At 44.5% G+C, this 23006-nt stretch overlaps 6 protein-coding genes across 6 annotated transcripts; 3 read left to right on the top strand and 3 right to left on the bottom strand.

The window, feature by feature from the left end:
- Positions 1–1081: 1081 nt before the first annotated feature.
- Positions 1082–4472, top strand: Bfra_006373 (putative nrps-like enzyme protein; the record flags this gene model as incomplete). The annotated part of the gene is made up of 2 exons (XM_037336747.1): positions 1082–1364; positions 1420–4472. The coding sequence occupies 2 exons, from the start codon at positions 1082–1084 to the stop codon at positions 4470–4472; spliced, it is 3336 nt and encodes a 1111-aa protein (XP_037198113.1).
- A 2106-nt stretch (positions 4473–6578) lies between these two features.
- Positions 6579–8578, bottom strand: Bfra_006372 (putative gmc oxidoreductase protein; the record flags this gene model as incomplete). Its single annotated transcript, XM_037336746.1, has 3 exons — positions 6579–6622; positions 6681–8151; positions 8207–8578. The coding sequence occupies 3 exons, from the start codon at positions 8576–8578 to the stop codon at positions 6579–6581; spliced, it is 1887 nt and encodes a 628-aa protein (XP_037198112.1).
- A 2856-nt stretch (positions 8579–11434) lies between these two features.
- Positions 11435–13786, top strand: Bfra_006371 (putative fungal specific transcription factor domain-containing protein; the record flags this gene model as incomplete). Its single annotated transcript, XM_037336745.1, has 1 exon — positions 11435–13786. One exon carries the CDS (start codon positions 11435–11437, stop codon positions 13784–13786), a length of 2352 nt encoding a protein of 783 aa, XP_037198111.1.
- A 1172-nt stretch (positions 13787–14958) lies between these two features.
- Positions 14959–16480, top strand: Bfra_006370 (putative nadp-dependent alcohol dehydrogenase protein; the record flags this gene model as incomplete). Its single annotated transcript, XM_037336744.1, has 3 exons — positions 14959–15099; positions 15160–16007; positions 16187–16480. 3 exons carry the CDS (start codon positions 14959–14961, stop codon positions 16341–16343), a joined length of 1146 nt encoding a protein of 381 aa, XP_037198110.1. The 3' UTR covers positions 16344–16480.
- A 1445-nt stretch (positions 16481–17925) lies between these two features.
- On the bottom strand, positions 17926–19519 carry Bfra_006369 (uncharacterized protein; the record flags this gene model as incomplete). Its single annotated transcript, XM_037336743.1, is given in 6 exon segments — positions 17926–18066; positions 18142–18222; positions 18686–18820; positions 18864–18943; positions 19036–19237; positions 19250–19519. 6 exon segments carry the CDS (start codon positions 19517–19519, stop codon positions 17926–17928), a joined length of 909 nt encoding a protein of 302 aa, XP_037198109.1.
- Positions 19520–20752: 1233 nt separating this feature from the next.
- Positions 20753–22086, bottom strand: Bfra_006368 (putative d-galacturonic acid reductase protein; the record flags this gene model as incomplete). The annotated part of the gene is made up of 2 exons (XM_037336742.1): positions 20753–21819; positions 21888–22086. 2 exons carry the CDS (start codon positions 22084–22086, stop codon positions 20753–20755), a joined length of 1266 nt encoding a protein of 421 aa, XP_037198108.1.
- Between the last annotated feature and the right edge of the window lie 920 nt (positions 22087–23006).

The following is a 23006-nucleotide window of genomic DNA, read 5'->3' as shown; positions in this document are numbered from 1 at the left end:
AGAACCGGAATGAATTTGTTTTGATCATATCCGAGTGATAGTGAAGTTTGGTGCACAATCCTAAAACGGTACGTAATGTTTTCCCTCACATAGCAGTTGCAATTTGAGTGCAAAATCCGGAATTTCTCACGCGATACTAACAACAGTCTTTCCCTTACGCTTCGGTGAAGCGTCCCAATTCGTACAAACCGACTTTAGTTTGAAGCCTAACTCATTAAAGCAAAGTATCATTGAACTCCTTATCAAATTACAGTTTCATCAGAATGCTTGCTCCACGAAAATAATCAAAACATGGGAAACCCCCTCAATTGCATGTATGGTCCAAGCTCCGGGAGCTATGGCGGAGTGTTAGTGACCAGAACGTGTCTGGAAGTCCCGATTTAGAAGCTCCATCAACGTCTGTTGCAATGGATCATGAAACTCCTGCAAGATCCAGGATGTACAATTGGTACCATGGCGCGATGGTACTAGCGTTACTACCATGTAGAAGGTAACAAACTAAGATAGGGCAACACCACTCCTGGAGTAGCCATTGGTATGTTGTCATTAGGAGATTTTTGCAAGCTCCCGAATTCCTAATCGCGCCAATCTCATCTCCAGATCCAACTGCGATCTCAGATCTCGCGCAGGTAATGTTCATACACCTTTGGTATAGGAATCTTGAATCTCATTGAAGATAGAGTAGGCCGAAAGTAGCCCGTTAGCTCTGCTCCGGCTGTCCGCTCCCCGCGAATACCATCACTGCTCAATGGAATGTTCCTGTTGCGCGGTATGGAAACACTCTTTTGGGAAGTGTATACACTACACACTATGTCGATAGTCAACAAGATTCTGATATATAAGTTGTCGATGTTGTCGAGGGAAATACTTTTTTATCATCATCAACAACATCTTCAACATTCTATCAAGGCATCGCTAGAACATCACTTCGCAGTTTTCCAATACTTGAGTCTTATACATCCAACAATCTACATCCAACACCTTCACTAAAGCTTCTTTGAGTCAATCAACCATCTTTACATCCAACAATACTTCATACTAATAATTTCAACCTTTTCAATTACTCAAACCATCTTCAAACATGTCTCAACAAGGAACTCTCCGATCTGATGTCCCAGCCGCCTTCGCCGCAGCCAACTCTAACCCCGCCCGTTTGGTTCACCTCATCCCAGATGAGCTTGCCAGATCGGTTCCCGATCATTCAATCTTTGCTTACCCAAAGACTGATATGCCACAAGATGGCTTCGTAGAAGTATCTGCCAGGTCCTTCGCCAATGCTATCAACCGTACCGCTTGGTACTTGGAGTCAATCCTTGGGAAAGCTCCCGCTGGTGAATTCCCAGCTGTCGCCTACCAAGGCCACAGTGAGTATATTCCTCCCCTTCCACGATAAACTTATCATACTAACATGGCCACTAGGTGACATTCGTTACTTTCTTTTCATGTTCGGCGCTATCAAAGCCGGATACAAGATGCTGTATCTTTCTCCCCGTAACAGCGTCGCCGGGTCTCTAAATGTTCTTGAGAAGTCCGACTGCCACATCTTCTTGACAGCCCGCAATACTCATGTTGAAAATATCTTGAGCCAACGCAACATGCGCACTGCAACAGTACCAGAACTTGAAGAGTTGCTTGAAGATGAAGAGGTCCGCGCCTACCCCTACAGCAAGTCTTTTGCTGAGGCACGAACCGACCCATGCCTCGTCCTCCACACTACCGGCTCCACCGGTCTTCCAAAGCCTATTACCTGGAAGAACGAGATCCTCAGCACTTATGAGGCTTGGAGAACTATTCCAGCAGTCGACGGATATGTTCCAACAACTGAAGTCTACCAACAATCTCGTAGGGCTTACAACCTCATGCCTTTGTTCCACACTAGTGGTTTGAATATCGGTATCACCATGTCTCTCCTTCTCGGTGTCACCACTGTTTACGGTTCTGCCAATGTCATACCCCACGCTGCATATGCCGATGAGATCCACAAGCATAGTGGTGTTGACGCTTCAATCGGCCCCCCATCCATCTATGAGGAATTAAGCCACGACCCCAAATCCCTTGAGCGTATCCACAACTTCAACTACATTCTCGTCTGTGGTGCTGCCATCTCCCAGACTGCCGGTGATATCATCTCCAAGCATTGCAGAGTCGTTTCCAACTTTGGAGCTACTGAGACTGCTTGTCTTCCACGATTGGCTCCTGCCGTTGAGGATTGGGCTTACTTCTACTGGCACCCAACTCACTCTGGTATTGTCTTCAGAGAGTACATGGACGGTCTTCACGAGCTTTACATTGAGCGAAAGCCTGAATTAGATCTTTACTATCAGGGTATCTTCAGTACCTTCCCTCAACTCGAGGAATACTCCATGAATGATCTCTACTCTCGCCACCCTGATCCAGCGAAGCCTTTCTTGTACAAATGGAGAGGTCGTGCTGACGATGTTATCGTCCTCAGCAATGGTGAGAAACTTGCTCCAGCTCTCATGGAGGCTTCTCTCTGCAGCAGTCCATTCGTCAAGGGTGCCATGGTTGTTGGCCGTGGCAAGTTCCAGCCAGCTGCTCTTGTCGACCTCAAGGATGCTCCACCAGCCAGCGCTGCTGATCGCCACGCTCTCATCAAGGAGATGCTTCCAGCTATTGCCCAAGCTAATGTTCACGCTCCTGCTCACGGTCAGCTTGATCAATACCACATCTTGTTTGTTGATCCTAGCCGCCCAATGCACTACCTTGGTCAAGGTAAGATCCAAAGACATCAGACATACAGATTGTACGAGAAAGATATCGAGGATGTCTACACTGCTGCCGAGAATCTCGATGACCAAGAAGGTGAAGTCGGTGACTTGCGAGTGGATTTTGCCGACCGCACCAACATTGCTAAATGGCTAAAAGACCTCATCGAGGAGACTGCCGGCATTCAAAACCTTGGACCTGATTCAGCATTCTTTGAATCCGGCTTGGATTCTCTCCATGTCATCAAGATTGTTCGCGAGCTCAAGATCCATGCCAAGCTCACTGGTGGCAACAACCTCACTCCGGACTCCATTTCACCAGCTTCTGTATACTCCAACCCATCTTTGGTTGAGCTCTCAGAGTTTCTCTACAAGACAGCAGATTTGGCACCTGAAGATCCTGATAGTGCCTACCAAAGTGCCGATCCCAACGAGAAAGAAGTCAAGAATCCTAAATTGACTGCCATGGAGTCTCTCTTCCAAGAATTTGTCTCCACTCTCCCAGTCGAGTCTAAGCCTCGTGTCACACCAGTCACCACCGGTACTACCGTTCTCCTCACTGGTACTACCGGTTCATTGGGTTCATACCTCCTCAATGAGATGAACAATGACTCAAACGTCAAGCACATCTACGCTCTTGATCGCTCTGCTGGTGGTGCCGAGAAATACCAACAAGCCATCGCTGCAAGAGGGTTGAGCCCCATTGATTCCAAGAGAGTTACTTTCCTCAAGGCAGATCTCTCTGATTCTCAATTGGGTGTTGGACAAGAGAACTACACTAAGATCTTGGAGAATGTTACCCACGTCCTTCATTGTCAATGGCCAGTTAACTTCAACTGGACTCTCAATTCATTCAAGCCATACATCACTGGTGTTCGCAACCTCGCTCAAATGGCATCCAGCTCTACCAACAACGCCTTCGTGATGTTTATCTCATCCATCGCCGCCGTTGGTGGATACAAGGGAGTTGGTGGTGTTCCTGAGGCACCAATTCTCGACTTCACTGCCGCAGCACCTATGGGATACGGTCAATCCAAGCTTATCGCCGAGGCCCTCCTCGAAAAAGCCGCTCAAATCTCCGGTGTTCGCACTGCTGTCTGCCGTGTTGGTATTGTGGCCGGTCCAGTGGAGCAACAAAAGGGAATGTGGAACAAACACGAGTATATCCCATCTATCATTGTCTCATCCGCCCATCTCGGTGTTGTTCCAGAGACCTTCCCATCCAGAGATCACATCGATTGGCTCCCAGTCGACAAGCTCTCCAAGGTCTTGTGCGAGATTCTTGAGACCGCATCCCAGCCAGAACTTGACGCCGCTACAGGCGCTATCTCTTCTGCTCCTCTCCACAGCAAGACTTTCCACGTTGTCAACCCACAGTTCTCCTCCTGGGAAGAGGACTTGGGACAGAACCTCCTCGCTGCTTACCCCGAAGGCATGGTCAAGCCAGTCAAATTTGAGCAATGGGTCGACGCACTCAAAGCTTCCGTGGATGAAGCTGAGCGCACTGGCAAAGTCGATGTTGATGCCAACCCCGCCATGCGCCTTCTTGAGTTCTACTCCAAGGCAGCAGCTGGTGGTGCCGTTGAGAAGGGTGCTCGTACCTTACCTACCAACGTTTCTCAGTCTGCCAGTAAGACTTTGAGAAATCTCGGTCCTTTGAACAGAGTGTGGTTGGAGAACTGGATGGTTCAGTGGGGTATCAAAGAGCCTGTAGCAGTTCAAAATGCTTTCTTGGCTTTGAATTAGACATGGCTGTCATTTAACGAGTTTCCTTTGTCACTTTTCATTTCATGTATCTTTTCATGCATCTCTTTTAATTTATGAATGATAGACTTGGGTATTGGTATAGATAAGATATTGGGATAGATGGATCAGGAGTTTGGGATTTCATTCATGAATCACGATTATTGTTCATATTTAATCATCGATAAAACACAAACAAATTTTATAACATCACAATTACATCATTTGCCTCAATCAAAAGTGACTGAATGTAAGTTACCTGACGATCATTGCTTCAAATATTCAGGTGTCAAGATCAATTCAACTGATCATTCTAATTTCCTTATCCTTCCAATATCCTTCATCTTCTCCATCCATTTCTAATTTTGAGCGCTTTCCACTCCTTTGAGATGTGTCCTTAAGTTCTGTGGTGGCTTGTGATGGGTGGCTCAGCATAGCGGCTTAGTGGCTGGTGCAATCATATACACATGTGACCTTGAAAATCAATCTTGATCACGAACTCTACAATTCGTGCACATGATCGGCTTGGTTATACAATTGACATGCCGTGTCGGCTGAACCGCCCAAATTACTTCACCGTTGGTTCATCTACTCGGGTCCCATTACACAGCCTTTGCACTGATCCATATATAAACATGATCTGTCCCACTTATCACCAAGCATTTACAGCTTTGCTTGGCGATCTTAGTTTCCTTAGCAGCAACATCCTTATTGCTTGAATTTGGGGGCTAGAACTGCATCACATGACTTATCCTCAGCCTACCGCATAATTCTGAACTAGTCGTGAGAGGACCTGCGTGGAATACGATTGACAGTACATGAGAAATTTTGCTTGTCATCAACAAATGGTTGGATGGTTTCTGACTTTTGAAGCAAGTAAGGTTGTGATTGTTTTGCATTCCCTAGTTCTAACTCGGGGCATGCGCTTCGGGGCTGAGCGGGAAGGATGGAGAACAGCGGGTAGAGTGGAAGATCTGCAGGTAGTTGAAGAAGTGGGGACGGAAAGGGTTTCGGGAGAGCTCGGTAGTGAATAGTTTTCGGTGAAGTTATGTCATCCGAAGGGATGTTCCTCTCAGCCGAGATACCCCTGACATTAGCCGGAATGGAGCCCGTATCCGAACAGAATGTTCACGAGTAATGAGGGTTGAGAATTTGCACGAAAGTTAGTCAAAATCTTCATAGTCAAAGCTCATTATTTTGGAAGTTAGATATTAATACTAGAAATTAACGTGCAGTTAATCAAGCAAGTAGGTGAATTTGAAAGTCCATAATAATTTGAATGTTCGATGATGGTATGTACGGTAACATCATCAAACACCAACTTCAACCAACAGAATAAGATTGGCAATGATAAAAATTGATTCCTGCATGAATATATGCTGTTGGTTGGTTTCCACACGCTGTAAAATTTTACAAATGTGTCAAGGATTAGCAAACACTATCTAACAGTCATTTTTCTATTCGAAGCCTAATGATTGGTGGCAATGGTATCGAGTAGATCGTAAAGCAAAGTCATGACCAAAACCTGCGTTTACTCAGTATTAAGTCCGTAGTTTATCGCGATGCTATTAGGTCAATTTCCCGGTCTGTCTTGGCTAAACCTGCAGTGTCACCTTAATCTATGAAACTTGGTCACGATCTGCAAAGCATATGGAAAGTGTGTGAGTTACTATATGAAAACATGGTTACCACTATATATCTATGACTGTATAGTACATCTGCTTCCTCTGTACGGTAAATATGAAAGAAATCCGCCGCCCAAATATCACATCAAAAAGGAAAGAACCCAACGATGCTCAAGCTACCCCTCAGAATGAGGATGCGAGCAATTGTTGTACAGTGACATCCAGCTAACAAGGTCTGCACGCAAAGATCGATAGTGTTCGAGTACTCTGCGTGCTCTGGCGCGCGAAATATCTTGGAACTCAAGTGGTGCATCAAAATATTCCGTCGCAGTTGGCGGGAGGTCAAAAGAAAAGAAGAGATGAGTAATTCAGCCATGATGCTTCTAAAGAGGATCTATCGACAACATAATGAAGAGAAGTTGGATTAAAGCGAGGAATAATGGTTAGAGATGATTTTGGATGGTGGCGCTTTGAGGCGAATTGCTTAACAACCAATGATATCGCAAGCAATCTTCTCAGCGAAAGCATCTGAATGGCGTGTTAGTTATTGTTCAATTGCTAATGTTTATAGGAGGATAAGACTTACAGACTGTGGACATAGGATGTCCAGGAGGAAGATGTGGGAAAGCGGCAGCATCAACGACACGGACGCCAGAAACACCAAGAACTCTGGCTTGGGTATCAACAACAGTGTTGGTATTATTGACCAGACCCATGGCGCAGGTCGATGTTGCGTGCCAAATAGTGTTGAAACTAGTTCGGACAAAGTCTTCGATTTGAGCGTCGGTCGAGATGTTAGATCCAGGGAAGTACTCATCACCAATGACGAAGCTTTGAAGGGCATCGGTGGCGTAGAATTCACGGACACGTTTGACTGAAGCAACCATGATGTCGACGTCAGATTGCTCGGTCAAGAAACCCGGGTCAATCAAAGGAGCAACATTGGTGTCGGCGGAGGTGATGGTAAGAGATCCGCGGGATCGAGGAGCGACGAGAGCGATTGCTAATGTTGCATAGTTGAATCCATCATTTGGGTCAGTTCCCTCGATGACCTGGTTGCCTAGGAAAGAAGAGATGGCAATGTACTCAACCTCAGGCCAATCAGCGGGGTATTCAGCCAAAGCTTTTTGAGTCTCATTGCTCCATTGGCTTCTGTACTTTTCGGGAATCTTCTCCCATCCAAGAACATCAGTATCGGGGCTGGTGTACATGCCGGCAGCTGGGGTGCTCTCGTACATCTCAAGCTGCTCAGCAGCATACTCAGGATCGTTCACAAGTCTTGAAATGGTAGGAGCATTGACACGGTATCCGACACCAGTGAATAGATGATCTTGCATTCCTTTTCCAACACCTGGACGGTCAGCAATGACATCAATACCGATGGCACTCAATTCTTCTGCAGGTCCAACACCAGAAGCCATAAGAAGCTGTGGAGATCCGAAAACACCAGCAGACAAGATGACTTCCTTGTTGGCAGTCAAAGTAAATGGGTAGCCACCAGTCTCGACAAGAACACCAGTTGCCTTCTTGCTGTCGTCGAAGAGGATCTTCTTTGCCATGGACAGGGTGTAAACCTTGAGGTCAGGTGATTTCATACCAACCCTGAGGAAAGAGGTTTCGGAAGAATCACGTGTCATCTTTTCAGCATCAATGGTGAATGTAGGATATGAAGCTCCGATCAAGGTTCCACCCAAAAATCCAGGAATCACCGGTACGCCGATTTGAGAAAGACCTTCGATGGCCCAGGTTCCGAAAGCTTGGGCATAGTGGGACCAAGTGACTGAAAGTGGACCGGTAGCTGGGAATACTGCAGCATCAGCAGCAACGAACTCTGGAGTGGAGTTGGTAGATCGAAGGCTCATATCGGGAGCAGTGAAGTTAACAGACTTCTGATAGAAAGGAAGAAAGTTATCCCATTCATAGGAATCGTCGCCAACCTCGTCGGCCCATCTCTGCATTGATCCAACAGTTGCACGTTGATAGACCATGAAGTTTCTGGCAGAACAACCTCCCAAAGTTTTACCACGAGCATAGTGAAGAGAAGTGTTGAATGCTCCCTGTGAAGAATGTCAGTAAGGGATTTTTGGTTCAAATCTAATTCCTAGAACTTACAGATTGTGCGGTAGTCTGATAACCCCAATCGATCTGAGGTTGCCAATCAGTGGCACCTTTTCCAGCGAATACACCATCAGTGGCAGGAACTTGCGAGATGTTTCCATTGCTAATCTCATAGAAAGTTCCAGCTTCAATGACAGCAACGCTGCCAGCCTCGGCTTCAGCCAATCTCATGGCGATAGTTAAACCGGCATTGCCACCACCAACTACAACGTAGTCGTAAGTGGCATTGCGACCAGGAACACCAAAAGAGTTACCTAAGAGAGCTCTTGCTTTGAGGTGAGAAGTACCCAAGGTAGGTCCTGCTTGCGATTGAGACACCAAAGAGAGAGCTGCCAGCCCCACAGCTGTGAATTCTTTGCTAAACATTTCTGCTAGTAACGAGGATAGTATGCAAAGGTTGAAAGAAGGAAGTAATCTTCAAGTGAAGAGATGATGGCAATCGGAAGAGATTCTTCTGCAATGAATGAAGCTGAGGAAGGAAGAAGGTGATGAGGGTGATGAAGATTGAGCTTAACGTCGAGAATTTGAGCTGTTTATATAGACGTTCAAGTTGATGCTTAGACCACTTCTCAGACGCTTTTCGCCCTCGTTCCTATCACCCATGATGGTCACTATCGTATAGTCTCACTTCATAGCCCGTATCGGATCATATTCCATACCGTGAAGTCGAGGGTGTTGAAGAAAGAACCCTGGCTTGCCGTAATATCGCGTGCGGCGCAGAGACAGCGAGGTTAAGCTTTGTTCAGCTCGTTTCTGAGGTAGGATCAACGAATGTCGATATTTTGGGAACCGAACTGTTGGCGACTTCACGTTGTTGACATGTGGTAACCCTGCTTACATGCAATTAACGTGCAGCGGGAGCCTAGCCCCGCGTTAGCTCGTATCCTCGAACCATGATCAGCAGAGGAAGATAAGCTATAGAAGAGCTAGGGCTGCCAATACTGATGAATGTCTCAAGGCGATATCACGGCTTTGATCTCATCACATAAGCACCCGAGCTTTAATCCGGTCCGGGCAAAGACCGGCGACCGTGTACCTTCTATTCCACAGCAACTTGATATATGATCACTGCATCATTTTAAAGAGCTAGAGCAAACGGTCAGGTACCGTGATTGCAAACAGTCCCAGCAACTGCAAGCAGTCTTGTGAAGTGAATCCGAGTGTTTGGTCCCAAGCTCCTAAGCTTCTTGGCCCACTCAGCCTCACGTGAGCCTTTCTTCATGTTTAAGCTATAGATGCTGATGTTGTTGCCTGGTTCCCCGACACCATGCAGAACTCAGGGTCTACAAGGTTCTGAAAAACCACGAGATACACCGCATATATGGACTCGGGCCCGTTGCATATCTGCAAGACCCTGAAAAATTAGGCGGGATTACATCACACCCATACGCGCGGGAATATTAATAAGGTTCCCCCGCTGAAGAAACATGCCGTTTCATAAAATGAGCATTTAGTTGGATCCGTGCCTTAGGCACATTCTATACCTAGAAATAATACGTCTTTCAATCAACGCCTTATCATGAAATGAAACGTTGAGATTAAGGTGTTTAGATGGCAAGAACAATGACGATAAACCCTTCTGTTACGAAGGATTTGGAGCTTGCGCTGATAATCGTAAATGCCATGCTTACCAAGAAACATCGATTACAATGCCGAGTGAACCGGCTACTACCACACTCCGTACGGTAACATTGTGATGAAGCTCATCAAGGGTACTTTGCCATAATCCTATGTCGACGAAAACTGAAATAGAATTCCCACTGTTTTCGCTTTCGCAACGACGGAATGCAGAAGTAGCGAAAAGACATATGGACTCGGCAAATCTTGTTCTTTGGCAACGAAGGAAGCTTATTTAAATCTCTCGGCTTATTCATCCGATATAAGGAAGCCGGGCCATGTATTCGAGACATTATCTTGAGCAAAACTTGATTCGGCTCTTTGCCGTGGCTCGGAATCCACGGCTTCGGACCCGAGTAATTACAGTTTGAAGTTCCAGCCCGTAATTTTGTGGCCGTAATATATCCTCAGACCGCCTTTGATTGGTTCTATTGATGAAAGCCTTTCACGTGGCGAGGACCCGAGTGCAATTTGAATTGATGAGCACTCAATTACTTGCAGTAATTGTTGACATTGTCGTTTTGAGAGAGATTGTAGTATTAAATGACCTCGTAGCTAAAATTAGGTAGTGTGATGAAAGTACGTACACGCGAAGTGGGTTCATCAATCGATTATAACGTTCTAACCATGATAACAGTATTGTGGATTAGCTGTTCGAAGTTTATACGTCGTGATGAGACAGTTCCTTTTTGGAAATAAGATTATGTACTCCGCAGGCAGTTTTCAGTAGGTGGGGTGGAATGATGAAAGTAAGGGCTGATAATAATCAAGCGTTTTCCGGTGCTATTTACGATGCATTTTGACAGATCAACAGGGGTTTTAGTGCAGCCTTTATGGGGCTCATAGGCACGATAGGCTCTTCTCCGAAGCCCAAAACGCTATCTCCGCCTCAATCAGTTGTACCGGTACCTAAGTAGTCAAAGCTTGGTAACTCTTTTCAGACAAGTCGATTAGAAATTTGTAATGTATCATATGTATGATGTAGTATGGTATGATATCGACGGTAATTCCGATAGATGTCGATTGATCTATGAGCATTAGCATTCTGATAAATCATTGGTCAAGCCCTACCAAATCGTTTGACATCAAGTCTAAAAGCAGTACATCTTAGCTCGTTAGACGCTTCATTTCTAGACCTTTCTGGTATTGACACTAGGCATCATCCACGGAAAAATCGAATAGTGCAAAGCCGTAAAAGCCGTACTTTGTTTTGTGGCATTCTAGCCATCTATCTTCCCGGGTCCCTTCAGGTGGGGCTTGGTTGGGGTAGACCCCTTGGCACCCAAAACACATTAATTGTGCCGCCCGTGCACAAATAAAGAATACCAGAGATCTGCTCGCACTTCTGACACCGCAAATCATACAAACTCCATATTCTGTACATACAGAATTGGTATCCTCTATGCTCATATCTTGAGACTTTCGACTTTCCTAAAATTGACCTTAGGAGGTACTAATTGACCATTGATCACGAGCAACAGCCTTCTGCTAGGTTTCGTAGCAATCTGCTATCAAATCTCAGTTGCTGCTGTGCCGCATATACATCCGTCTAGCCAACATCATCTCTCCGTCTCTCTACTTGATACCCATCACATTACTCCCAAAATGTTCACCACTTTCGTGAGCATGCCTTCTACTACGCCTAGTACTTCTGCATCCCCAGAACCTCCACCACGGCCCCGTCCACGTCAAAAACGAAGTCAAGTGGCCAAAGCGTGCGACTGGTGTCGAGTCCATCGGATCAAATGCGATAATGACCATCCGTGTAACAACTGCAAAACTCGCGGCGGCAACTGCAGCAATAGCGGTGCTATGAAGTTGGCAACACTTCCACATGCATATCGTGAGATTGAACGCCTTAAGCAAAAAGTGCAAGAACTTGAGAAACAACTCGATAAAGAGCGCTCAAGCGATAGCAAACAAAACATGCAAATGCTTCCTCCACATGGACTTCCTTCACCGCCGAATAGTATTGGAAGTTCCCGATCGGGACATGACACTGGATTAAGCGGTATGAGTGGCTTGGGTGGTATGAGCGGCCTTGAATTTGACGCAAACTCAATCAAGAGAGAATGGGAAGGCATTCACATTAGCACCGCGCGTTCCCCACAAAAGACGTGGTATGGCTCAGCATCACTGTACTATTTCATCGGGCGCCTCAATACTTTCTTGACCGCTTCACTACACCAAAAACATTCTGCCCATGCCATGTTACCGAACTCGGCGAGTAAAGTACTCGATGGGCCGACTACAGCAGATACATCAGACAACAAAAATGGGATGATGGTCCCGATAGAAGACCCCCTCAATGTTGGTGATTATCTTTCACCAACACAAGAAGAGTACTTTCTTGGGCTCTTTTGGCAATCATACTATACCTCAAATCCCATCATCGACGAACAAGAATTCAAAGAACATTATCAGTCGTTATGGATGAATTCTGACAAAGAGAGAAAACCTTCCGCGCTTGTCGATATTATCCTCGCAATGTGTATGCAGTATGGCATGTCTTTTCTGCCCAATGTAACACGCACACATAATCCCGGCTCGAGAGCTAACGTAAATGTCAATGATGCAACAATTGCTGGCAGATGGCATTACCGACGTTGTCAATCTCTACTGGCAGCCGATCTTGAAGCACCAACAATAGCTACTCTCCAATGTCATATACTCTGTTCCATATACCTCTGCTGTGGATCATTTCAAAATATGGCAGACAGCGCTTGCAGTGCTGCTGTACGGACAGCTTATATGCTTGGTCTACATGTCGAGCCTCCCCAAGAAATGCCAAGAAAGGAAAGAGAACTGCGGAAACGCATGTGGTGGACACTCTACGTTTTGGAGAGTAAAATGAGTATGAAACTCGGTCGTCCGTTTTTGGTTCATGAGTGTAACACTACATGCACCCTTCCTACAGACGACCGCGATGTTGCCATTGCTGCAGGACAAAGCTTTGCACCTCTGGGTGATAATGTTACCTGGTTGACTTGGAATCTTCACAATACGAAACTGTTGCTTGTTGCTCGATCGGCCTACTCTGCTTTCTACGATACCCCGGTCCCTAATACAGTCAACGTAAGAGGAACCATTTGGGATGACTTGCAAACTCTTGGAACTTATGCAGATATGCTGGAACCACACTTAGAGCGAATGGACGAATGGCTCAGGGGTGTACCCATGGCACTCAAGACCGATCGTCTCAATGGCGGGTCTCCGTTCTCCACAGACCTATCACATGTTAATATCGAGCCATTCGCACCACTGTGGCTTCAACGACAACGACTCCTCCTAGAACTTATGTACCACAATCTCAGTACCAACCTCTGCCGGCCGTTTATCGTCTTCAATCCAGCAAGCACACCCACTGCTCTCTCAGAACAAATCGCACTCAAATGTGTCGGCCATGCTATGCAGTTGACGCACATCATGCATCATGTAATCTTGTCGACATCGATTCTAGCAGGTTGGCAGGAATCCTTCCAATGGCAGTGGAACTGTGCAATGACTCTCGTCGGTTATATCTTCGCATATCCTCAAGGCACACAGACTCGAGCAGCAAGAGGTGCTCTCGACCTCGCCATCGCTGTCTTCGATAACTTTGGTAACAATTTCGCTCAAGCTGCCAGCGCTGCTAATGTCATGACTGAACTCAGTGCTAAAGTCGATATCCGTCTTGCACAAACTTATGAGAAGCAAATGATGGCGCAACAGTCGAAAGTCATGATCAAGCCCGATGAAGTACAATCTGTCATGAGTGCAGGAGACTCGGGATATGAGAGTCTTCTCGATGATAGCTTCACTGGAATGCAAGGTGTGGATTCGTTGTCTTTCGATAATGAGACCAATGCAGAAATTCAAGATATCTTGGCTCAATCCATTGATATGACATTTCCAGCAGATTCATATACAGACTTCGAGATGTTATGGGCGAATATGGGGACGATATTTCCGGAATAGTAATGATAATGATGATGAACAAGAGGCATGGGTTTCAGGCGTACTTTTCTTTATGTTTCTTTCCATTCTATTACTATAGTTTTCTCGGGTTGACAATGGTATGGCAATATGCACATCATGGTAAACGCATATGGGTGGTGGCTGTATTGGGAAACAATATTGTGGAGTAGCGAGATTATCCTTCGGTAGTTACTCTTGTACCAGCAATAATTATTCGTATAGAATTAATGCTTTAACCACTTGGATATCATCTATTTACTCATTGTAACATACAGCTGAATTATGACAAAGAAATTACTCCATGGCCTTCTTCAATCATAAAGCTAGAGCCAATCATGGAGAACTTTCGTTTTCGTAGCTCGCAAGCACAGCGATTTATAGATACGCATGATCGACTTTGGGTGCTAAGCCAGCAATGTTCGATTCTTGGCTTGAGGCCGGGAAGGTTGCCGAAAAGCCTTCGGCGCATGAGCATGTAGTCTGATTGGCTCATGTCAAGAGACGAAAATCGTGGGGTAGCATAATTGATTATTTTATAATTTAACTCCGAGACTCCAGAGATGTAGTTACAGATTAACTTTGCATTATCCAAACGTTGGTGGATAACAACCAATGATCGGTTATATTATCTTATCGTCCAACAGTTGGTCACCAACATTGCTTACATGGTTCAGCCCTAATGGGGTATCCGGAGATTATACCCTAGTAAATTTTGTTTCGCGTTCAGTCATAAGCCTAAAGAACATGGGTCCCACTCGGACATAAAGCATTGAATGCCCATTATTTGTCTTCCGGATTCTCCTTCAAGATCAGGTAATCATCAGGGACCTCCGTCGGATGTGAATCGGTAAGTTTGATTACGAACAATCCCGTGAGTACATGCGCTTGTACACTTCACCGATAATCATTGTCACTAATCAATACCAACGCATGGAACGATGGGCCGGACGGTGCCTGGACCCAAACATGGAGGAGCGGCCCTGAGTTCAAAGATTATATAATGTGAGTTAAAAGCCATAGTAAATACATTTTATTCCATATCAAATCAACTTCCTCTTCTACTCTTCCCTCCAGCTTCTCAAGCCATTCAAAAACATCTATAACTTCACTTGAAATTCCAACTTTTCAAATCCACCCTCAAATCATCTACTTCTTCCTAAACTACACTCAACATGCCTACCTTCACAGTTTTCAAGGGCAGAGCAGATGGCACCCCCATCAAGAGCACCACCACTAAGCCAGAAGAGCTCAAAGGTGACAGCGTCTTGGTAAAGATTACCGCTTCCGGTGTTTGCGGAACAGATCTTCACTACGTTAGTCCATACTCCATCGCCACCCTTTGTGATTTGTTCTATAGCTAACCCCCCATCTAGAAAGGTGCCGACATGGTCCTTGGCCACGAAGGTGTTGGCATTGTTGAATCTGTTGGCCCTGATGCCAAATATCTCAAGAAAGGAGACCGTGTAGGATGGGGTTACGAGCACGATTCTTGTGGCCACTGCAACGAATGTCTTACTGGAAACGAGGTTTTCTGTCCAGAACGTGCTCTTTACGGATATGCCAATCTTGATCAAGGATCATTTGCTTCCCACGCTATCTGGCGTGAGGCCTTCCTTTTCCCCACACCAGCCTCCATCCCTGATGAATTTGCCGCTCCCTTACAATGTGGAGGTGCTACCACATTCTCTGCCCTCCAGGGTATCAAGAGCACTGATGTCGTTGCCGTTATGGGAGTTGGTGGATTGGGACATTTGGCTATTCAATTTGCTGCCAAGATGGGTTGCAGAGTTGTTGTATTGAGTAGCTCGGACAAGAAGAAGGATGAAGCCACCAAGCTCGGTGCACACGAGTTTATCGCTACCAAAGATGTCAAGGAACTCAAGGTTTCTAGACCCATCAACCGTCTCCTCGTTACCACTGCCGCTCAACCAAACTGGGAATTGATCCTCCCAATCATGGCACCCCGCTCTACCATCTACCCCTTGACAGTTTCTTTCCAGAACCTCGAGATCCCATACATGCCATTCCTTGTCGCTGGTATCAACATTCAAGGAAACCTTGTTGCGAACAGAAGTGCACACAAGCAAATGTTGGACTTCGCTGCATTCCATGATATTAAACCCATCGTTCAAACTTTCCCTATGACGGAGTCGGGTATCACAGAGGCAATGGATAAATTGGACAAAGGACAAGTTTACTATAGGGCTGTTCTCTTGGCGCAGTAAGTGGAGCGCTTTGACTTTTCTTACTGTTGATAGAGGATTGGATGAATGACTTGGATGAGAAATTGAAATGTACAAAAGCAAGAAAGATAGAAATACAAGATGATCCTACCTTATATGGTCTTCTAGCTCAGATACTTGTGAATTTGCGACTAACCTTACTCTTCTCTCTCCATAGAATCATCGAGAAAGTCCTGCCTGGTGCCTCTCGGTCATCAACATCTTCATCCACTACCCTCCGCAGTCGATTCACTTACAAGACTTGGTTACATTCCATTCTTTCCTCTTGCTCACCCAAAAGTAAGAAGGCGAAGAAGAGTGTTGAGAAGAGATGAGCTCGCTTAGAACTCTTTTTTCTTTCCTTTTTTTTTTCCAGGTGAAGATAGTTATTGGGACGTGGAAGAAGTACTGCTTGTGATAGATACACTTAATACCCCTGGTTGGATGTTTTGCTTTGTAGTAGGTAGATAATTAGGACACAATAGAAACGTTTTCTTGCATTTTGAGTGCTATTTGTTTCTTGACACTGTTTTCATCAAACCAGAAGAGTCTATGATCTCAATGTGAAGTGATGGGCTGATTTTTATATCGGTATAGTCTTATCACGTCTGGCTGTGAGGATTCAATCAGCACACTTATCAAGTAACCTAGGAGCAAACATATCTTGCACTCTGGAGATGAGATTACTCCATCATGGTTTAAGTCGGGACCCTACCCAAAACAACCCTTCTCCGTTGTGATTAGTTGCTGCCTATGAATAGCGTTAGTTATTTCCATTAAAGTTATTCATGTTCCAGGTCTCGTCATTTAGCTGGATGTCTCTGATATACTGACTGAAGTTTTTTTTTACCCATAACCAAACTTCATTGCCGTCGCAGACCTCGCTCCATATTCCTGATCGACGAGCAGTCCGTCCCAAAGTCTTAAGACAATCATTCAAAACAAAACTATCTGATTCACAAGGTGAACTCTTGCCTCCGGGGATACCGTCCATTTAGCTTGAGAAATTCCACGATACATTAATCCGCCGGCGCTTCTTCCGCGTAAACCAATTATCTTTCACTTGAGTGTTATATATGGTTGTGTCGTCCAGCCCAACTCCAAGTACTACCGATCTCATCAGTGGAGTCGAAGATAAGACCAATAAAAGTGAACTTCTCCTTCAAGATTCGAAACTGCGCAATCGGGCACTAGACGTGCATTGTAACGAAAGTAAAAGTTCTTATTCAAATTTGGAGTTACCATCTAGTTAGTGAGCCATGAAAAAGAGAAGCGTGATCTTATGATACCAGCATCCAAAATAATACTAATTCTCTGATATTCATGTGCGAAAGCTTTGACGAAAGATCTTGATATCACCGCAGGCGTTGGAGTATATGCGGGTAGTAGTCGACAGAAAAGCTGTTTAGTCACTAATTCAAGAAGACCATAAACATAATTAAGGCTGTCCGTAGCCGGGAATTGACGCCCGAAGCTTTTTTAATTCTTATATTCGCAACACATCCGATGTGTCAGTTACGCAAAACTGAACATATGTTTTTATGAGCTCCATTACTTGAACTCTCATGCCAATAGTTTTATCACCCATTATCTTGCGATGATCGACCTTTGTTGCAACATTCATTCTATCTAACCAGTCCTGCCACTGGATGAATTTATTTCCAAAAGTAACAGTCCTCATATAACTCATTCTCACGTTCCGCATAATTCATCACTTTTCCCAAAATAAATATTACATAATGGCATCAAATCCTGTTGAATTTTCTCCCCCGAATAAACCAGGGGTTCTCGCGAGTCGGGAATATCTCTTTGAATTTGCTTGAAGTTTTCAGAAACCTTCGCTAGAGTCTTCAGAAGAACTAGATTCTTCTCTCCTTGGCCGATCTTTCTTCTAAAGTTTGCAGGCAGGTCCCGAAATTAAACTTCCCGATCCGGTGAAAGCCATGCAACAACTTTCCAAGCTTTTTTGTACATCTCAGACATGATGGTAACTTGCTCTCCACGCTTCAACGAGTCTTGCGTTCTTGCAAAATCCGTGGACCCTAAGCCTGTAGTCGTCTGTCAACATAAGTTGCTTCTAAAATGGCAAGAGGGCGTTCTAAAAGATGGACGTAACGGGCATCTTATAATCACCGAACTTAAGAGTCTCGGCTGGTAGAGCATCACTCCAACAACATGACGGAACGATATAGTCACCCCATACAAATCTTTAGACTGATATGACAAGAGTCAAGCTATTGATACTGTCATACTGACAGTTCAAGCCTAAGTAGAATGACTCACCTATGTTCCTTAATGGCTACAGATACAATCAACAAAAAGTGATTTTTACGACCATGTCAAACTATACAGACAATTCCTATATAATTTTTTATTTCAAATACTCCGATTCTAATCTCAAGTCTCTTCAAATCTGTCGTGCTGGCTGATCCCCCGAACATAGTTCATTGAACTCACCACAGCGCTAAAGAAAAGAATTGTTTCAAAAATATTCATTTATACAGACTCCACTAGACTAAAATATAAGTCTAGGACGTAATAGCATAACTAAAAACGTGGAGATGAACTCTCAAGAACGTCACATACAGAATAGTATCTTCTGAGGCGCGTTAATAGAGCGCAGAATCCATCGTATATTTGTCCATGTTCTCAATAAGAGCTTCTTCTATCTACTAACAGCTGCAGCAACTCGAATTTTGAGTTTGAGGGTATCATCGCATGTAAAATTCTTTTGCATTTCTTCTATCCTTCCGTCTAGAAGCTCGTACAACTCCCATTTGCCACGAAACTTTTCTAACATGAATCTTCCATACTTTTTTTTCATTGTCCCACTCATAGGCTCTTCCTTTACTGACCTCCCATCGATCTTGTAGATTTAAATACCTATCAGCAAATTCTGTTTCTGATGATGTCTCGATGATGATGACCAACATCCCTACCGGTGAAAATTTATTGAACATACTACATAGAAATTGAGGGTGATGCACCTCCAATGCAGACTCCGTTACAGCGAAATTCTTAACGAACGTTCTTCGCAAGGAGTTCTGTCTGAGAGACTTTGCTCGCGAAGTATTTTAAAAGGCTCGTTCAAAAATGTAACCTCTCCATCAGGTGGAATGTATAGTATATAACGTCCCGGGTTGAAAGGACATAAAAATATGGGATATCCTTCAATTTCCTGAACAACAAAACCGTTTGTATGAGCCCATTTCACAGCAATTTCGCGAGCCTCGTGTTAAACCGATGCTAAGGGCGTCTCTATTTGTACATTACCTAACATATTGTGGCGGAACTCTAGACGTATGTTCTTCGTGCCATCCACCGGGTCATACTGACCATGTGGGTCGTATTTCGTAAGATGAAGAAGGTGCCAACATCCGCGTTTGTACCGGAAGAAAGCTGGTTTGATAGCATCTGGCAATGTATCACGCCATATTTTACTCCGCAGCTCTTCAGCAAGATTCATGAATAGAGGGAAGTCAGTAACGGCAAATCTTGATGCGCCCGCCATGGTCTTCTAAAGGTAAAGTCAGCGTATGTTCTAAATTCACGACTCAGCATGAAATATAGCGTGTAGACTCACGGATCAGGAACCGAAGAGATTATTCTGACACGTGAGGAACGAGAGAAACGTACAACTCGCTTGCCCAATTCTCAACCTGATATCAAGGTTATTTGCAGTACCAATCGCAAAGATAAATGAGGCTCGGTTTTGTGAGTGCAGACCGGGTAGTTTGATATTGAATGACAATTGGTAGCCGTCGTTTGTCTTAATTGCTGGTATGAATGTAACGAAAAGCTCCAGAAGATACTCTAAAGACTAAGTTATGACCTATTAGAATAAACAAATATGGGACTCGGAGGCAAGCCTTTCCGAGTAAATATTGGGGGCTAGCACTTGCCGCAGTCCTCTCGCTCTGCAATATACACGACTTTAGTTCCTGCCTGTTAAGTTCGTGAGGAAGCTACGATACTCCTTTGATTAAGATGACCATTTAGTTAAGAATCATACCACTTTATAGACCAGAGTATCAAAAGGATTTTTTTATCGCACAAGAAGATCCTCCTCCAAGTAGCTAGTGGATGAGCCAGAGAGACTACATGAATTCTTTGCAATAAGACTACTGGTAGGTATCAAGAAGAGAAGGACTTCTGAAGTAAAAAGTCGGAAGAATTTCTAATTGACCAGTCCAGTGGTGAGTACAAGTCTTCATTCAAGACCCATGGGAGAATTCTCGCCGTGAAGTGCATCGATGAATCGGCACCACAGAACTTGCTACTTTGTCAACGAGGAATGACAGCTTTTTGTTAATGTAGTCACATTGAGAATATCAAGCGGTCAATTTGTTGACTTTTTGTGAGTGATGTCCTAACGCTATCTAAGAAGTTGATATCGGAGTATTTGAGGAAGCCTTCGCTGAGATCATGATAATACATTGTGTATGAGAACGAAGGGGCTGCCATACGTTTCATTCGTTGTGCGTAGTTCTTCTTTGGAGGTTTCAGCTCTGCCTTCATGAGATCAGTTATTTGGTGCTTTGAATCCCATCAAATTTCTTTAAAGAGAAACAATTACAGCACTTCTATGGAGAGCCAAGCATAAGAGAGAAGCATATTGAAACAGATAGCAACATTTTTTTAGTAGAAAATGAAGGATCAAAGTAATCATAATAATTTCATTCGTCAACTGCACCTTGCAGTGATGTTCATTAAGCAACAAGATATTAACCGTCGTTCCTTTCCATTAAACAAGAGACCAAACGCCATTCTCAACCTTAATTTCCACCTCTCTATTCTCATCCAAAGCTCTTCTTCCAGCTTCCAAGATAGCGGTTGTGCCGACAGTATTGCCCAAAGTCGGTAATCCTCTATCATCCAAGACCTTGACCGCAGAAACACCATCTCTATTGACTAATCTGCATCCATCGACAAACTTCTCGAAACTGACATATCCGTATCCTGTCTGTCCAGCAAAGTTGCCCTCTTCATCTGGTGCGTAACGCATGTAGAACGGGTTATACCACATCAATTGACCGATTTTGTCATCTGCGACATCGTATCCTCTCTTGGCTTGATCAATGCGGATTTCTCCTCCACTGGCCATATAGTGGAAATATTGATTTGAGTGAACACCAGCCTTTTGTGGTGCAGTCCAGGATGCAGTATATACACCAGTGGCCCTCTTGTTTGGGTCATCCTTCTTGACCCAGTGCACAAGTAAAGAAATAGTATCCTCTGTAATTGGATCACAGCCCAGTCCAACAGCTGTTCCCTTACTAGCACTAGCTGAGACCTTGACTGGCAAAAATCCCTGCTGTGAAACCATCGACTCGCAAATATCGATGTGATGCGAATTCAGGTAATAACTAATATCTGAATCCACACCAGCCCAAGCCTTGAAGGTCTCCAATTGTGATTTAGGTTGACTCATATAACTGTAAAAGTAATTGAAATCACCCAATCCCAAGCTCTTGTGTCTAGCATCGGAGTATGCGGGATCAAATCGTTTGTGGTGCTCGATGTAGACGAAGACACCATTCTTTCTGGCAGCTTCGAGAAGCTCGAGATGCTGAGAAAGAATTTTGACTGCGGGCTTGGTGATTAAGACGTGAATTTTACGTTCGATAGCGTAGAGGGCAATGGGGTAGTGGGTTGTGTCGGGAGTGAAGATTGTAATGGCATCACCTGGGGAAAGCGCATCGATAGCAGTTTTGTAGGCTGCTGGATCTGTTTTGTCATTTGCTGGGAAGGAATCGAAGGATGTGTCGAGATTGTTGTAAACTTGGGAAATGTTCTTGTGAAGATGTTCGCCTGGTCAATTCTGTTAGTGAGTGATGCAGGAAGTGCGGTACACAATTAGACGGAGGCAGGAGACAAACGGATAGCTGGGAATTTTCCTCCAGATGTGCCAACCATAGACAATTTATCAACCTTTCCACGTCTTCGCAGATCAAATAATGAGAGCCCTACAACTCCAACTTTCTTGTCTGATCCTGAAGCTCCACCTCCTACGAAACCGGTGGTATATTCACCAGTTCCCACCATGAGGACATTGAGGGGTTTCAAATCTGAAGCCATGATGATAGTGTTAAGATTCCCGTTTGTGTGAATTGTATTTGAAATTTCTGAAAAGAGGAAGAACAAGTAGAGATTTACCCAAAGTCAATTGAGATGCAAGTGAATGGAGAGCTTAAGATAGTGGGGGATGATGTCGACTTCATAATGAAAGTGGTGGTACAATTACCCTTAGCTTCCAAGCATTAATTTGTTTAACCAAGAAGGAAAGAATCACTGTGGAACAAATTGTTGGATCACGAGATTTGGCGGAGAATTTGAGGGGTCAATATCGGAGTTGCTCGCTGCTTAATTATCCGGGGCTAAAAAGCGAGAAAAAATTGCGGGATGAAGGGGTTGGTTCGGATATCTAGAAAGATCCTTGATGAGACTCTACGTGGAAGGAAAGTCGACACTTTCTTAGAGTGCAACTCTTCTACAGTCTTGGATTTTATCGTAATGAAGCATTTCTGCATTATTGTGTTACATTTCAGGAACAACTACCACGATCTCTCAATTCCTCGAGTTGAGGGCTTTCATACCCATTAGGATCATCATCGTACAACCATTCTCCAATCATTCAAGACTTTTACCCCGCGATCTTGATTTCATAGGTACAGCATCTTGTGCTCCCATTCCTATTTGTAAACGTCTGCTGCATCTTTTCTCTTAGTCTTGAAATTAGACGGTTCATATTGCTGATTGAGCCTCAACGTCTAGCTAGATTGTATGTCACCTTAAGACAACCCACAAGAACTTTTTGATCATGAGGTTTTTCCCCATTCTATACCCAGAAACATCTTCTCCCACTCCCCAAGTTTGCCCCGCATCCCCTTTTAGCAGCCTGAACTAATTGCAAATTGGCCACATTTCTACCCCACGCCCTTGGCATCATCAGGAAGTTCATTGGTGGAAAAATAGTTTCCAGCATCAACGACACTCAG

The sequence above is a fragment of the Botrytis fragariae genome (genome assembly GCF_013461495.1).
Source record: "Botrytis fragariae strain BVB16 chromosome Unknown tig00000000, whole genome shotgun sequence".
In the NCBI taxonomy this organism is placed as follows: Eukaryota; Fungi; Ascomycota; class Leotiomycetes; order Helotiales; family Sclerotiniaceae; genus Botrytis; species Botrytis fragariae.
Note: the sequence above shows the minus strand (reverse complement) of the source record. Positions and strands in the feature narration are given on the sequence as shown.